Source organism: Nannobrachium achirus (assembly GCF_963921795.1).
Source record: "Nannobrachium achirus genome assembly, chromosome: 10".
Classification (NCBI taxonomy): Eukaryota; Metazoa; Chordata; class Actinopteri; order Myctophiformes; family Myctophidae; genus Nannobrachium; species Nannobrachium achirus.
In genome coordinates this window covers 22,876,505-22,893,543 of record NC_137819.1, presented here as the reverse complement: position 1 = coordinate 22,893,543, position 17,039 = coordinate 22,876,505, and the positions used below count along the sequence as shown (strand labels likewise).

General features: G+C 43.6%; 1 protein-coding gene across 1 annotated transcript; it reads right to left on the bottom strand.

The window, feature by feature from the left end:
* Positions 1-390: 390 nt before the first annotated feature.
* LOC308292908 (kelch domain-containing protein 3-like) lies at positions 391-12,811 on the bottom strand (the record flags this gene model as incomplete). The annotated part of the gene is made up of 4 exons (XM_080735332.1): positions 391-647; positions 1,754-1,795; positions 7,347-7,364; positions 11,788-12,811. The coding sequence occupies 4 exons, from the start codon at positions 12,809-12,811 to the stop codon at positions 391-393; spliced, it is 1,341 nt and encodes a 446-aa protein (XP_080591458.1).
* Between the last annotated feature and the right edge of the window lie 4,228 nt (positions 12,812-17,039).

Genomic DNA, 17,039 nt, shown 5'->3' with positions numbered 1-17,039 from the left:
AGCCATGCCTTGGACTTGAGGGACAACACAGCAGGAAGACACACTCAGGGTGAGTCGACAAAGTTGTGAATCATTGTCAAGGTGATTTCTTAGTTTCAGAGTGGAAAAGAGGTTGTTGCACAAAAACAAGGCATTGTCTTTCATATAGTAGGACAATATCGCTTTTCTTGCAGCAGATTTAGCTAGTTAATCTTGTTTTGTCTCTCTCAGTTACTGCAGACTTAGCTGTACTTTGTGTTTCAGGACAGCACTCTAATACAGTGAGAAGGACTGTCATCCTTGTTGCCGTATGTCTGGGGATGATGCTGCTGGGTGTGATTATGTACTGTGAGTATTACATGTCTCTAAACTACCACATGACTCATTCAGGGGGTTCCAATTAGGATGGCTTCAGTTTTTGAGCTGTTGAGTTGCAGGACATTGAGGTTCATCCATGCCTTGATCTCCTCCAGGCAGGTTGTCAGAGTGGACGATGGAGATGGTGCCGGCTGGTGCCGGTTGGTCTGCCCCCAGGGAGATGATGATGTTGATTTTGAGATATAGTTGGGTTTCGTCAGCATAGCAGTGGAAGGAGATGCCATGCTGGTTGATGATGTGTCCGAGGGGGAGCATATAGAGGGTGAAGAGGGTGGGGCCAAGTATGGATCCTTGGGGGACACCACAGGTGACAGAGATTGTCTGAAATGTTTTCCTTCCCAAGGAAACACACTCAGTTATTTTGGAGAGGTAGGATGTAAACCAGTTTAAGGCAGAGTCAGATAGTCCGATAGAATGAAGGCGGTTGAGGAGGATGTCATGGTGGACCGTGTCAAATGCGGCTGTCAGATCAAGCAGGATGAAGAGTGAAGGGGAGCCATAAACAGCTGCCATCGGGAGGTCATTTGTGACCCTTATGAGGGCTGTCTCCGTGCTATGAGCAGTGCGGAAACCAGACTGAAACTTCTCAGCAATGCTGTTAATGTGAAGATGGTCCTGAAGTTGAGCTGCCACCACTTTTTCCAGAACCTTGGAGATGAAGGGGAGATTTGAAATGGGCCTGTAGTTTGCGAGGTTGTCTGGGTCTAATGTGTTTTTTTTGAGAGCAAGGGTGTAATAATGGCAGTCTTTAAAGCAGGGGGAACGTGGCCAGACTGGAGTGAGAGGTTTATGGCTTTGGTTAGGCTACTTATGGCGGCAATGTTTTAATGGTGCCCCACTCTCAACCATTGGCCAAAGGATGGCGCTATAGCAATCAGTTGAAAATGCTAACTTTGGGCGCTCGGGTGGCGCAGTGGTGGCCAGCGTGGAGGTTGTGTGTTCGAATCCACCACGCTGCATCTGGCATTGTCGAAAAGCATTACCCCGAATTAGAGTGTCGGAAAACTTCATTTCGGAAAGTCGGAACTCTCCGATGAAAAGTTTGGTGGTCGGAGACAGTATGGACAGGCCTTTAAGTTAAGGCATAAGAGCTGGTACTTAAGACAATCAAAATACAGCCCTTAGTGCGCATGTGCCAGGACCATAGTGATAGTAGCCACCTTCCTCTAACCAGCGGCTGGCCAAACCCCCTTTTTTGTGTTTTCTTGGATACTGAGGGATGAAGATTTACTATTCTGTCCATAACAGCACATAACTCGGTAACGCTGCTGAGTCGGCTCAGGCGACGTTCGCACCGCTCGGCCCGGCAACTTCTCACTGCTCGCTACTTCTCACTGCACGCTACTGCTCACTCGGCGGGGCCTCGCGGGGCTCATTGTCGCCTGAGATGGCTTACCTCTGTCGTGGATCATGTGGCGTGAGCAGGAGCGTCGGTTGGCTGGGAAACACAAGGTATTGGGTTCAAATCCTACTCATTTCCCTTTTTTTCTTTTTTTTCCTTTGACCACAAGAAGGTGCAATTGCATTACTTATGAATGGGCTGATGACAGCCTACTGAGTCGGCAGACAGCCTACTGAGTCGGCAGCCGGGCAGAGCATGACTCTTCTGGCCCATTACAATGAACTGATAATACTTGATAATCGGCCATGGGATGGGTGTGATGTGTTCATATTTACGCACCCTCATCAGGATCCTAGCAGCGCTGTTTTGTATTCAAATTTGTGTTTGTTTTTGCATTGTCTTAAAAGGTTAATACGCCAAATAGGACTTAATACATTATAATTGCCCTCTAAAACAGTGGTTCTCAACCTGTGGGTCGAGACCCCCAGAGGGGCCCCCAAAATATTTTGTATAATATAATCGACCATTATATGGCATGATACATCCGAAACGGGTGCGTAGGACAAAGGATCTATGTCCTCCCGGTGGGGGCTCCTCACTAGTTGAGTCAGTAGGATACAACAGCAGTAACAAGACACAAATGTGTGTGGGGAGGAAATAATTGGCATAACGACTAAATTGAGATTGAAAAGCAATAACTTTTATAACTCGCCCTGTTTGACCTAAAGCCACAAAACTTCATTCGATGGAGTTTTAGACTATTATTCTAAAACCATTTTACTACCTAGGTCTTTTGATTGCTACTACTAACCCGTGTCCCAGTGGATGGAAGACGTTTGAAGACAGCTGTTATTACCTATCTACTGAAATGAAAACTTGGGACGAAAGTAGAAACCAATGTCGGTCCGACACAGGGAGAGATCTGGTGATCATTAACAGTAAAGAAGAACAGGTTAGTGTGTGTGTGTGTGTGTGTGTGTGTGTGTGTGTGTGTGTGTGTGTGTGTGTGTGTGTGTGTGCGTGCGTGCGTGCGTGCGTGCGTGCATGTGCACACGCACATGTGTATGTGTGAGTGAGTGCGTGCGTATGTCCAGGTGAACCATCATTCACATACTGTACAGTATACATTTTATAGTTCTGTAATATTTATGGTATAATCATTTGACAAATTATCAGAAATTCATCAAAGGATTGGCGGGTAATTGGGTTGGCTGGTTTTGGATTGGTCTGAAATGGACGGATGGAAATTGGACGTGGGTGGATGGAACACCACCGACAACACCGTGAGACAGACATTTTTCTATTTTAATTCTATCAAAGTTACTGTATGTGAGTGACTGAGTGGATGTGGTTAAAATACATTATGTTGTTTTTTTCTGCAGGTACTGGTACGAAAGATTGCATGTTCACTCGAAAGGAAACTGTGGTGCAAGTGGAATGCGCGGATGGTATAATTGGTCATGTGCAGATCCCAAACACTGGATTTGTGAGAAGAAGAATTTTTCTCTTGACTTCATTGATGAAACAGTTTAGATCTGCTCTGTGATGTTAAATATGAATTAGTTAAAATGAGAAGAATTTGCAAAAGTCCAATTTGTTATAATCCCATAATCTCATTAAAGGTAGGGTAAGTGATAATCTTGAAATATATGTAGGCAGAAAAGATCTGTTATAGCACTCCTTCTTCTTTCATGCCGTCACAGTGCCATGTAGGGTGTGAGAGGGATTGTTCATGATGGCCAGGAGTTTTGTCTTCATCCTGCTATCCATTAGACTGCATCTTGTTTATGGAATTGTAAATTGGACGTTGTAAATATTTAATAAACTTGACAATAATTATTCCTGTCTATTAATTAATTTCCACCAAGTCAAGTAGATTATTGTGGCCTCCTGGTGGTGCTGTAATAGGCCAATGTGAAAAGGGTGACCCAGTGGGAATGTACGTGCAAATTCACAGAAATCGCACGCTGCTTACCTTATATAATAAAGTATATCTCATCTCATCTCTCATCTCATCTCATATATGATTTGAGGCATTTTGTTCAAAACGGATCAAACCTGCACATTTTGGAAGCCAATGTTAGCCAATCATGATGGAATTGGACAGATCTATCTTGATCACATGACTATAGAGTTACTCGGTAACTATTTGCGTGATCTTTGGACAAAATCTGAAGTAGTAATATAAAAAAAAATGTTATATAAGTCTGCCTTCTGGTGGCGCTATAAATGGCAGAAGTGAAAAATACAGGGCAAAGGTTTTTGCTAGACACGAATCGGACCGTTATTGTGCCACGATGAGGCTGATTTGAAAATATTTAAGTGGCATTCCTTCCTCGGCCTAGTGGGAATGTGTGTGCACCATTTCACCAAAATCACGCACAGTGTTCATGATTTGAGGCATTTTGTTCAAAACAGAGCAATCCTGCAAACTTTGCAATCCAATCTTAGCCAATCAGGATGGATTATGGAAAATCTGACAGATCCATGTTGATCACATGATGTTGATTTGCATGTTTTTTTTTTGTTTTTTTTTACAAATAATTCGTTTTACAAAAATCAGACTCATGATAATAAATACTGCTTGCTAGGAAATCTTCAGAATAATATGAATTTGTAAAGTGAAACATGGGCCTCATGCCAGCAATATTCTCTCAAATCTTTTTTTATATTTTCTCATATTTGTCTGTTAAGAGGGGAAAAAAGGAAAATCCAGATGCACCGAACAAATCTACTCTTATACTCATTTCTCAAGACAGATTCGCTGATGGAACAAAACAGAGAGGGCACTGTTTTTCATTTGACAATGGGTTCCCATATTGCTCTTACTAATCCGGGCGTTTCGGGCAGTATTTTGATGGAATCGTGCACTTTACGATAAAAGCATGAAATTTGGCACACAGTTAGAACATTTCATAGGGAACATTTTTGGCTATACCTAGGTACATCAGAGATTTGTCTTGGGAAACTTGTGGGAGCCAATCAAAGTTGGGGTCTCAGACTTTACACTAAAATAATACAAAAAATAAACATGCTGTAAGTAGCATATGAGGGGTCAAACTAGAGATGTTTTGTGATTCTGAATCCAATGCAAGCATTTGTTTTGCATAAAAAACATTCCTTGGGCTAAAAACGGCCCCCATAAAACTATGGTTTAGTGATGAGTCATCTCTTTTCACAGTGTTGTGGGGGCCGTTTTTCGGAAAGGAAAGTTTTTCGTGCAAAACAAATACTTGCATTGGATTCAGAATCCTGAAAAAAACAAAGTTTGACCCCTCACATGCTATTTAAAGCATGTTTATTTCTTGTAATATTTTACTGTATAGTGAAGTCTATGAGACTCCAACTTTGATTGGCTCCCACAAGTTTCCCAAGACAAATCTGCATTGTCCCTATAGCCAAATGTCATGCTTTTATCGTAAAGTGCACGATTTTTGCCCGAAATGCTCAGACTATTAGGTGTGCTATAATGATGAATCCCACATGGGCGTTTGTAATAAGCACAGGTACCCTTAATCTTACAATAAATGCGAGAAGTCTCTGTGCGTGCGTGTCTGTGTGTGTGTGTGTGTGTGTGTGTGTGTGTGTGTGTGCGTGCGTGCGTGCGTGCGTGCGTGTGTGTGAGTGTGTGTATGTAATCCGCGTATCACGAGAACCGTTCGTCCCACCGGCTTCAGATTCGGCACGCGCGTTCCCTGACGCGGCGCGGAGTGCAGTGCCCGGTCTCGACCCAACCCGATACGTGGTTTTCCGGAACCGGCGCTAAAGGTTCGGACTCTCCGTATGCGGAGCTGATTCTTGACATCAGGCTGTTCCGGAGGAACCGGCGCAAGTGCTGACTCATTGTGACATCACTACATAAAAGGCTCTGACATCACGTACGCCACATGAGTCAACAAAACATCTCTGTAAATGGTGCATCATTCATCCATTCACACACACATTCATACCAGCGGCGCCGGCAGGGATAAAATAGTCAGGGGACGGTGGTGTGGGCGTGGCCAGGTGGTGACGTCATAACCGTAACCAAACGTACACCTCGGACTTTAGTATAGAGTATAACACACTAGCACAATGTGTTGTTAGATGACAATTGTATAAGTAGCTCTGGATAAAGAATTTAATTCAACTTTTTCACAATGTATAACTCGTTTTATCCTGCTGTTCTTATTTCAATATGAATTATGCCCTACAATGTTGTAGGCCTGTTATGCCTTCTGTAATCTAGGCATTATGAATGAGCTAGGGCTCTGCTGCGCTCAATGTAGGCCTATTTTCGAGAAAATAAATTAATGTGAATAAAGTAAGGGAAATTCAAGCTACTGTATAGTGAAAGTTAGAACAAGACAATGGGGACATTGGGACTTTAGCGCCGTTTGGGGGGAAAAAACTGACCAAAAGACAGAAGAAATGGGTCGATAGCCTGAAAAGTGGGGTGGCAGTCCGGTCCAAAAAGACCCGGCTCCGGCACCTATGATTCATACACTGGTGGCGGTGGAAACCATGCAAGGCACCAACCTGAACCTTGAACCGCCGACCCATTGATCATTGGCCAACTTGCATACCTCCTGAGCTACAGCCACCCTCTGTGAGTGTGTATGGATGTATTGTGGTGTACAGTTCCCAGCCAAGACACAACACAGTGTAAAGCAGAGCCAACTGGCGCATTTATTTAGAAAGTGACACAGGCAGAGGATCTTGCAGGGGCAAAGAGAGGTAAGCGCTTTTGTCGTTGTTTTCGATATTTATCAAGTAAAGAAAGCAAAATGGTAAAGAGAGAATAATATAATGTTAGAGAAATAAGGTTAGCTCTTCTTTCAGCTTTTGGGCGTCTCTTCCTGGACCGGGCCATGAGTCTTTAGGTTAGGGCCAGCCAGGTGGGTATAAAGGTAGGGCTTAGCATAGGCTCGGGGGGAAACACAACACAGGTCCTTCCTCTTCAGGCCTCTCTGTACACCTCTCTGTATGCTTGTGGGTAAAAGCAATTAGTGCTCCATGGTTGCCTATGGGAGGAGAATAAGACAATGTCAGTGTCAATGTTTCACAATGAATAGTATTGAGAGGAAGTAAGTGGTGGGCTCACCTTACCGCCATATATGGACATAATATGGACACAGAATCACAAAGATCTCCATATACGGGCATAAAAGGGACACAGACAGACAGATACAGAGATCTATATGGGCATTCTGACATCCAACAATCTCTGTGAATGTGTATGTATGTATGTATGTAATCTGTGTATCTCGAGAACCGTTCGTCCTCGTATCTCCAAGTTTCAAATGTGTATCGGTAAATTAAAGCCCTACTTCATCATACAAAAGTGTTGCACAAAAGTAGTGAAAATAGCAGATTTATAAGCACATGCGAGGAGTTGTGTGCTTGCAGATCGGCTATTTTCACTATTTTAAATCGTTTTTGAAATAATAACGAAACAGCAAGGTGTTGGAGATACAAGGTTTCCACCCGATAACGACAATATGTGAAAGGGTGTAAGGCTGTCAGCATCGGATGCTGAAAGGTACCTCGACCAAGTGGCACAAATATGATGCCTCGGGGTGAGAATGGATTGCCGAGAAAAAAGACAAATCACAAAGTCACCACAGCTGCACCTGTGCCGACGTATCCCCGATGACCCTTCCCTCACCGAGCTCCTCTGCAGGACCTGAACACAGTTGAACAAAGGCCACGCCGGGGACCGAGACATGTGCTTTCTGAAATCTGTCTAGGGAGGTTGTTTTTAGCATGCAGGGGCTCACCGGAGGGGTGCCGCTAAGGAAAATAAACCAGCGGTCGCTCGTAGTTTTGATGTCAAAGAAAAGGAGGAAGCCATGCGTGTTTCCAGTGCCGAGCACGGTAAAAAGCTGTGGTGTTCATTTGACTTTTGAGAGAAAAAAAGGTACTGTTTTGCATTCTCAAGAGCTATATGAACACTCAGGATTTCACTGTGTAATTCTTCAAAGATTAATGGCCACAGTGCAGGTGGGAAGGCATAGATTACTACATGCACACGTGTACACACATGCACAAACGCATGCACGTACACACACACAGTCACACACACACACACACACGCACACACGCACACACACACACACACACACACACACACACACACACACACACACACACGCACACACACACATGCACATGCACACGCAAAAGGTCATTACGCGTAAACAAACAGTCCTTATACCGTAACAAAGCTAAGGTTGGGTTGCAAAGGTTCATTGTGTGCACACTTCCGGATGCCCCTCCACCCTAACATACGCACACGCACACGCACACGCACACGCACACACACACACACACACACACACACACACACACACACACACACACACACACACACACCAGCCCGGCACACACGCGGCCCCTTGCAGGCCTCTCCTATTCCAGCCCTGTGTGGTCAACTATACACAAATGTCTTATGTGTGTGTGTGTGAGGGGGTGTGTGGGGGGGGGGGGGGGTGGGGGGTGACAACTGTGGCACTAGCTGCACCATGACCCCGTGACCCCTGACGGCATGGGAAAGTAGCTGTTCTCAGCTGTCAGAGACACCCCCCCCCCCCCTCCCCCCCCCCCCACACTCACTTGCTTGGACGGCGGGCCGGTCAGATTGCTGCTGACTGATGGTTAATTGATGGCCGTGTGTGGACGTGTGCGTGTTTGTGTGTGCGTGTGCACACGTGTGTGTGCGTGCATGGCACGCCACTTGGGTGTGTGGTACCAAAGTGTATTTCCTAACTGGTTGTGGATAAAAGTGGAGTGCATGTTCCATGACACGTGCCACACAGCCACACTCGTGTGTTGGAATTAAGTGTCCCTGCCATAACCACCATTTAACCACAGCAGGAAGGTGTGCTCTGCAGAGGACAAATCTCCACCAGGAGGCATGCCATACCTTCCTCCCTCGTTCTGTCGGTCTGTGGCACGGGATGACAATTGTTGCAGGGGTGTGTGTGTGTGTGTGTGTGTGTGTGTGTGTGTGTGTGTGTGTGTGTGTATGTGAAGGCACATTTCAATGGGGGGAAGGGATGTGATAAAGCACAGGTTCTCAAGATCCGGTCCGGGGACCAGCAGCGCTCCAAATGGACCCCTGCGGGTCTGAACTCTGAGAGTGTACAAATGAATGGGTCCATTTTACACTCTCAAGAGTTAAAGATCTTTAAGCATCCATTTGTTTACCAACTCCCCATCATTTTAGCTGGGGACCACCTGGAACCCCCTCAAGGACCACTGGTTGAGAACCACTGACCTACAGTAGGATTGCGTCGCAGCGTCCATATTAAGATGTAAAGCGCTAAAGGAGAATGAAAAATAAAATAAAATAAATCACACCCAATGTGAAGTGAGCGGTGGTCGTGCTTGCATAACGTCTTCAGACTAAGATATAGGTCTAGGATGTAATTGGTGATGTAATACAGGCTACACACACACACACATTGCTATGGCAAAACGCTGAGGAAAAAGTGGCTACAGACACATGCACAGCCACTATATGGAGCGGTTTACCACCGCTCAATGAAGGGTCATGTACTTAAAGAACTGGACGGCGGTTGATACCCTGAGGTGGTGTAATATGACATCCTTAAAGTGAGAAGAAAATGTAACTATTATGTGTGTCAACTAAGTATAGGATATAGGGTTTAATTTGGTTAAACAGTTCAATTAGCAACAGTGTCATGTGAACTTACAGTATGTGTTAGCTGTAGAGTAAATAATGAAGGTCAGAAGTTTCAAAGAATACTTCACACACCCCTTTTATTTCTATCAAACATAAATTTCTAACAAATATTTAGAAAATAATTGATTAATAAATATGGTTTGAAGATTAACAACAACAAAACTATTATGAAAGTGCTGTGTATGAACAGCACATCTCACAGTGTAAGTGAGATGCTAGTACAAGTGTACAGTAGGCCTACATCCAAAACACATTTAGGATACTGTGAGAGTTATTTATTTATTATCATTTGAATGGGATTTCGGATTATTTATTCACTGTGCACCGGGTGCCGCACTGCAAGCTTGTAGAGCTATTTTTGAAAAATTGTGAAAATGTGTAATTTTTTGGGAATATTTCAAATCCTTCTAAGGTTTTTTTTGAAAAAACTGTTTCTATGTCAGTGGTGCTAAAACCTTTTCATGTGAAGGACCCCCAAAATTATATGTATTTGGCCACGGACCCCCATCTCTGCAGGGACCCCCCAGAATCCAAATCTGAGTTACAAATGTTCGCTTAAAGAAATATTATATTCAAAGATTTTGACACATTTTCACGGCTTTTCAAAAATAGCAGATCTATAAGCTTGCAGTGAGCTTATCTGCTATTTTTCAATAGATAAATATAAAATAATTAAGGCCCCTCAACCGTGGGCCCTAGTAACTCAGTACCACTCCCCCCCCCATCTGTCGAGGTGCCAACTTTACTGGTGCACTCGTGGCCATATACCGGTACATATAGCCTACCTGTGCACCAGCAGAGCGCGCAAGTGTTGCGATCAATGCTGTTCGGTGCTGTCTGTATGTATGTGGGTGGGAAAGTTAGCACTCTGTCGAGGTGCGCCTTGTTATTTTAATCAGGTCACACTTGTTGTCGGTAGTCACCCTGTATTTTTTCAAGGGTTTTCCCATTGTATGACGTAAAAACTTTAAAGATAGTGTGATCATTTTGGGTTAAAACAAAAGCATTTGTTTGTGAAAAGATAGAGGGCATCCATATCTTGTCCTGTCCCTTTCCCCTTATTCCTAAACATTTTGTCCATTTTTATTATATTTTGAAAAACATTTTAAAATGGTTCAAATAGCCAATCTACAAGCTCACAATGTGTTGATGTAGATCAACAAACAAATAAATGAATAATAAACAAAGAATCCACAAGGGTCTCCACCTTTGCAGCCAATTTCCTCTCCCACTCCAAGATCTCCTTTATAAACATCGTATTCCTACAATCCTCTAACACAACAATGCACAACAATGAATCTGTTTGTTTTTATATGTTAAATCTTGACGGAGATCAACTGGGTGTTTCTATTCTTAGAGATCTTAAATTAAATTGAATAATTTTATTGACATTTTAGACAGTACCACACTTCTAAAACCATCAAAGGGGATAAAAACACAAAAAAGCTAAAGCCTTGCTTCCATTGTGGTCCATTGAACATTCAACACTCAAACAACTGGACAAACAACAGGGCATTTAACAACTATACAAAAAATAAATACAAGAATATATAGTTTACAGTTTAATACAGAACAAGAAATGATACAGTCCTTTTCAGCTTGTGCCTTGTGGACTAGCCTTGCCGAGGTGGTGACATCACCAAGAAAGTAACACGAAATCTAAAAATATATACATTAGCCATATTAGCCATATTGTAAAAAATAAGGAGAATTCGGGCATACATGGCTAGGTGGCTGATGATCTGTAGAGCAGCTTTTTAAGCTGGTAAAAATTAAGCGCGGATACAAACACATGGAGGCTGCCACTCACAAGATACGTAACCCTGGGTTGCAGGCCAGCCGGGGAACAAATTTAGTTAAGACCAATTGGAATTGAAGTGGTTTTAGGTCTCCTATTCAGACATGTATGTCTGCCCTGGTGCAGTTGGCAGTAGTTCTCTATCCTGGCATAGTGGGGTGGCGTAAGCTTAGTGCCACCCCAAAACTATGCAGCATCATAAGCTGTATGGTAAGTAGGTCACCGGTTTGCATTCCATGTCAACATGTCAAAGTGTCCCTGAGAAAGACACATTAACCCCTAAAAGCTCCCTCTTGAAAGATCATCATGACCATCTCAGCTTCAGCTTCATCCATCAGCTGGATGAAGCTGAAGCTGGATTCTCCCTGCAGGATTAATAAAGGTCTGCAAACAAACTAATCAACTGGCCGATATCACAGAGGATATTCCTGTGCTGTGCTTTTCTTTCTTTCACATCTGAATGTAGGGAGGTTATGTGGCAGGGATGTCCTTGTCTTTCCCTGTCTTCTGTTCTATTACCTGGAACTTGTTCTCTGCCGTTCTGTATGTACTAAAATGTACGTTCTGTATGTACTAAAACATTTGTTTTTTGGGCTATGCTACTGTTGCTGTTTGTAGTCATGGCTGCCAGTTCCCACCTGATGTCGTGTGGAAGTCCAGATTGCTCCATGCTGTACTGAATAACTGCCAGCTTGCATAATGTCTTGAGACTAGGACTCAAGTCTAAGATGTACAGGTCATCATCTATTGTGTATCCGTGTCCTCCAAAGAGAATGATATGATCTCCCACCATGCAACAGCACATCCTCGTCCTAATAAAACACGGTCCTTTCCCCTTGGGCTCAATCTTCTTCCAGGAGAAGGTCTCTGGGTTGAACCGCCACACGTCGTTGAAAGACCGGTTCAAGTTGTCGCCACCAAATATGTACAGCTCTCCATTGTAGGCAAAGGCTGAATGGCCCCGGCGTCCTTCCGGAAGAAGCTGTGCAGAAGGCGTGCTCAGCCAGCAGTTGGTCTCTAGGTCAAACACTCTTATGTTGTTGTTGAGGTGGCATTGGCCCCCAAATACAAACATCTTTGTCCCGATGATGGTGGCAGAGTGACATGATGAGGTAGGTGCCGTCGTACCTCTGCTGTTGATCAAAGACCAGACCATTGTGGCAGTGTCCAACTTGTAGACGTCGTTTGTGTATCCGGTCTTGTGCGTGTATCCTCCGTAGACATACATGACCTTCCTCGAGACGCAGGCCGAGTGGTTGCACCTGGCCACCGGAACGGTCCCGGAAATCTTCGGCGTGTACCACCCGTGGGTGTTGACGTCGAATGCGTAAAGCACGTTGCAGTACTCCCCTCTGTAAGAATAGCCTCCCCCCCAGATATAAATGACGTCGTCAATGAGCACGGCAGTGTGGTCTCTACGCATGGAGGGGACCTCGACGGGACATTCTCCTCCTCCGGTGGTGAGCGGGGGAAGCTTCACCCAGCTCAAAGACACTGTGTTGAAGACGTGCACTTCGATGTGACGCAGTTCAAAGTACCCTCCGAAGGAGTACACCTTGTGCCCCACTGCCACAGCAGCATGACGGAACTTCCATGGTCCTTTTAAATGGAGCACCCAGTGGAACATCTTACATGTGAAACACTACTTAGGAAGTCTTGCTTTGTAAAGGAATGCAGTACCAATGCTGCGCTACCACCTATATGGGTGCAGCGGCACAACTGTTGTGTGAAGCTCGGCCCATAAGCCAATCTGTTGGGTTGGCTCGGCCAATCAGGGAAAGGGATGCCTGGTGATATCTCTAATATGGCAAATTGATCACCATAGACAGTGGTTCTCACTGTCTTTTTCATGTTTCATTGCCTGTTATCGCCAGTAGTTGCCTGGTCCCTTTGACAAGTAACACAGCTAAAACTTTGGATGGGAGATCCTGTCAATTGCTAAAGGTGATCCGGCACCGCCAGAGCTACATGACATGGTCCAATATCAATTTAGGGCACAGAGTAAGAAGGGCATCACTCATGTACTGTAACTGCTCTGGTGAAGATGGTTACTGATGATATTTTTAAGCTACAGATGAGGAGTCATGTCAGTAAGGAGGTTACTTGTAAGGATGAGGTAGACCAGTATTTTGTTTGAGCGAATCAGGTCCTTGGTTGGTGTATTGGGGTGTATCATGTGGACCTACAGTGTAAGGTACAAATGGAGCATTGGGATGGGACAGTCTTATACATAGGCCTATGGCAAAGGCAAGATCAGAGCACAACACTTTGCTGGTAGGGAACTTCCCAGGCTACCCTCATGTGCTGGGTGGTGGTGGGTGCCACAAGTTAATGACCCTTCCTCCAACACCGACCAACCTGTTGCACTGCGTGTGGGCACATTTACAAGTGATGTTGTGGGAAGTGGCAGACCACCAAGCTCCACCTGACAAGTCGTTTGATAATTTGGATGGGAGATCCAGGAGAGTATCCCTGTTCCTGTCAATTGCTATATGGTGATCCGGCACCGCCAGAGCTACATGACATGGTCCAATATCAATTTAGGGGACAGCGTAAGAAGGGCATCACTCATGTACAGTTATTGCTCTGGTGAAGATGGTTACTGATGATATGTTTAAGCTACAGATGAGGAGTGATGTCAGTAAGGAGGTTACGTGTAAGGATGAGGTAGACCAAGATGTTGTTAAGATAATTTTGTTTGTGCAAATCAGGAGGGTGAGGGCCAGGAGGATATGGTGGGTGGACTTTCTGATCCTGATTATGAGTGGGATAATACAGTTGTAGTTGCAAAAGATGCATATTGCCATCTTATATTATATAATGCTATTATTATTATGAATACCAATTCTTGTGACATGATAATGACAGTTTCCATTCACACTTCATTGCGTGAACCATGAATATTCATCAAGTTTTTTCCATTTGTTGTTCTCCCAGAGGTCAAATTTAACCTTGACCTGACCTTTAACATGTGAGATTGACCTGATATTAAAAAGATCACACCCGTGTGAAGTGAGCGGTGCAAACTAATTTCTGAAAGGGCACCTGTGCAAATCAGTGTTGATAGGCACGCATGGCAATATTGTTTTTGTATGCTGTTAGACTAGAGGCCTGGTCGGATTATATAAGGTTTTGTATGCTGTACATTTTTGGAGCGGTGAAAGCGCTCCCAATAAACAGGTATGTCCGTGGGTATGTGGGTGGCTGGCTGGCTGGCCGTGTCCGTCCGTCCGTCTGTAGCCTGGCAATACCTTGAGTGGCCACACACAACACACTAGTTAAAGGAGGGGCGCTGTTTTGTGCAGGCCAGGCACACTCACCACTCACTCACACGCGCACGCAACACACACACACACGCACACGCACACACACACACACACACACACACACACACACACACACACACACACAGGGTATAGCTACTCAGATTCACCGCTCCACTTCGAACCGAGGTTTGAATTTTTTATTATAGACCAAAGACGATACTATTTTTTGAATTGTCCAGGATATGGTATCGGGGGTTGGCGACCCCGATTGGTACGTGCTAATTTGTCTGTGCTAAAATGTTAAACAGAATTTAACAGCTTCTGCCCCTGTGCTGCAACTTCAACAATTTAAGATCTGAATCACCTTATGGCACCAGGAACTGTATCTTTTACTTCTTGAGTCTGGTGCATCTTCTACATCAGAGTCTAAAACAAGGGTCATTCACTTCAACTTCAACTTGACAGAGCTCATCAAAGCTACCATGCCACAATCTTTCATGGGCAGATGTGACTTATAGGGGCTAGTAGTGTTACTGTAAATAGTAATAAAGAAATCGCCAGCTTATCTAAAAGTACATACAGTATTTAGCCACTTGCACGCATGCCCCACCCACTGAAATCAAAGCCATTGCTTATTACTATGCAATCTGTTTTTAAACCAGTAGTGGTCATTCTTTGGTGGTGTTATTATATATGTATATATATATATATATATATATATATATATATATATATATATATATATATATATATATATATATATTATATATATCATGTAACTTTTTGATGTCTTTGACCATTGTGGTTAACGTGTTGGTCCCACCCTCATTTACAGTACAGAAATAAGACAGAATAAAGCCATAATAAGAAATAATGTGTTTGTAATTAGAAATAATATGTTTTCATTAGACAGAAACAAACACAGTTATACCAGTATTACCCCTATATTATGTTCTAATCATTTATTTTAACACGGATCTTCTCAGGGGTGTGCAACCTCTTTCATACTGTATGTCCAGTTTGCGACAGAGCCAAATATCAATTGCTAGATATTTCGAAACGCTCAGGAAGAAATCGCCGAGCGCTATAATCGCGGCCAGATCTTCTCTCAGTGCTTTTCACACACAACGAGCAAAACCTCGACGAGCAGCCCGATCTTGCAGCAGATCGCTGTTTTTGGCGGCGAGTGCCAAAAATGGTCAGCGACAGCACAATCGGCTCAAAAAGTTGGGCAGTGTGTTCGAGCCCTTATTCGATTTCTAAATAGAACATAATGTAGGGATATCTATTGCATAACTGTGTTTGTTTCTGTCTAATGAAAACATATTATTTCTAATTACAGACACATTATTTCTTATTATGGCTTTATTCTGTCTTATTCTGTTCTGTTGGTTGTTTTGGTCACGTGAGTAATAGTTCACAGCTGTGATGTATCCCACTTGATTGCCTGTTGGTTTATGTCTAAGATTGGTGCTCCTCCTGTTTCACAAGTTAGTCTGAGGAAGAGCTTTGTGCTCGGAACGTCACAGTCTTTTGTCGGTGCATTAAAAGCACTTTCTACATTGGAGCCCTCAGTGTGCAAGCATTTATTTATTTATTTTTCAGTATTTATTTTCAGTATACTAGTCGTCGCTCAGCACCTAGCTGCCCAAGTTGGGTTGGGGATGTGCATGTCTGCTCTCTTTTTTTATGGCATTGCCTACTTGTGCGCTCTGTGCACAAGGGGCAAGTTGGCACCTCGACAGAGTGTAGTTCTAGTTCTCTGCCCTCATTTTTTTGTATCTCTCATACTCTCTATCAAAATAAGACAAAAACTACACAATAGAATACAATTCCCTCAGTCACTGTAGGCATCAATGTATTGTGATGCAATTACAGTGCACCACAGTTCATCATAACATATTCTTATTGTAACAATATGTTGCTACACTCGGGAAGTACAGGGAAGTATATTGACAATTATTTACAGATCATTATGAATGTCAAAACTCACTGATCTCCCAATATTAACATTTGAGGTGGGTGGGTGGACCGACGGTAGACATCACAAAGAAAGAAAGAAATAAAGATCATGGCCACAAATATTATTGATTATGACATTTTATTTTCTGTTTATTTTCACTCAGTGGCGTCAGTTCAGAAAAGTCTAAGGTATGGCAACATGACTGGTGTCTTGCAGAATCTACAGTATAATCCGATAGATAAGGATCTACAGTGTAGATCTTTATCATTTGAACAAGGAACACCAATTTGTAGGTTAATTTGTAGGCTTGTTCTCACTTATTTTGGTGCATAGAAAATCTTTGGAAGTCGGCTTCTTATTTGGCGTCAGAGTCCGAGTCCGAGTCCGGGACCGAGTCCGAGCTCAAACGGTCCCCCACTTTCTTCACACCTTCCTTCGCCATTTCCTTCACACCTTCCTTCGCCACTTTCTTCACCCCTGCCTTCGGTAAAAAGACATGATATATCATTCACATGTTTCAGTCAACCCTTAAAATTAAGCTCTACCCCAAACACATTTGTGCATGAATAGATTTGGTCTAAAGGTGGTTTAAGTGATATATACAAAATTGGAACTGGAACACAAGC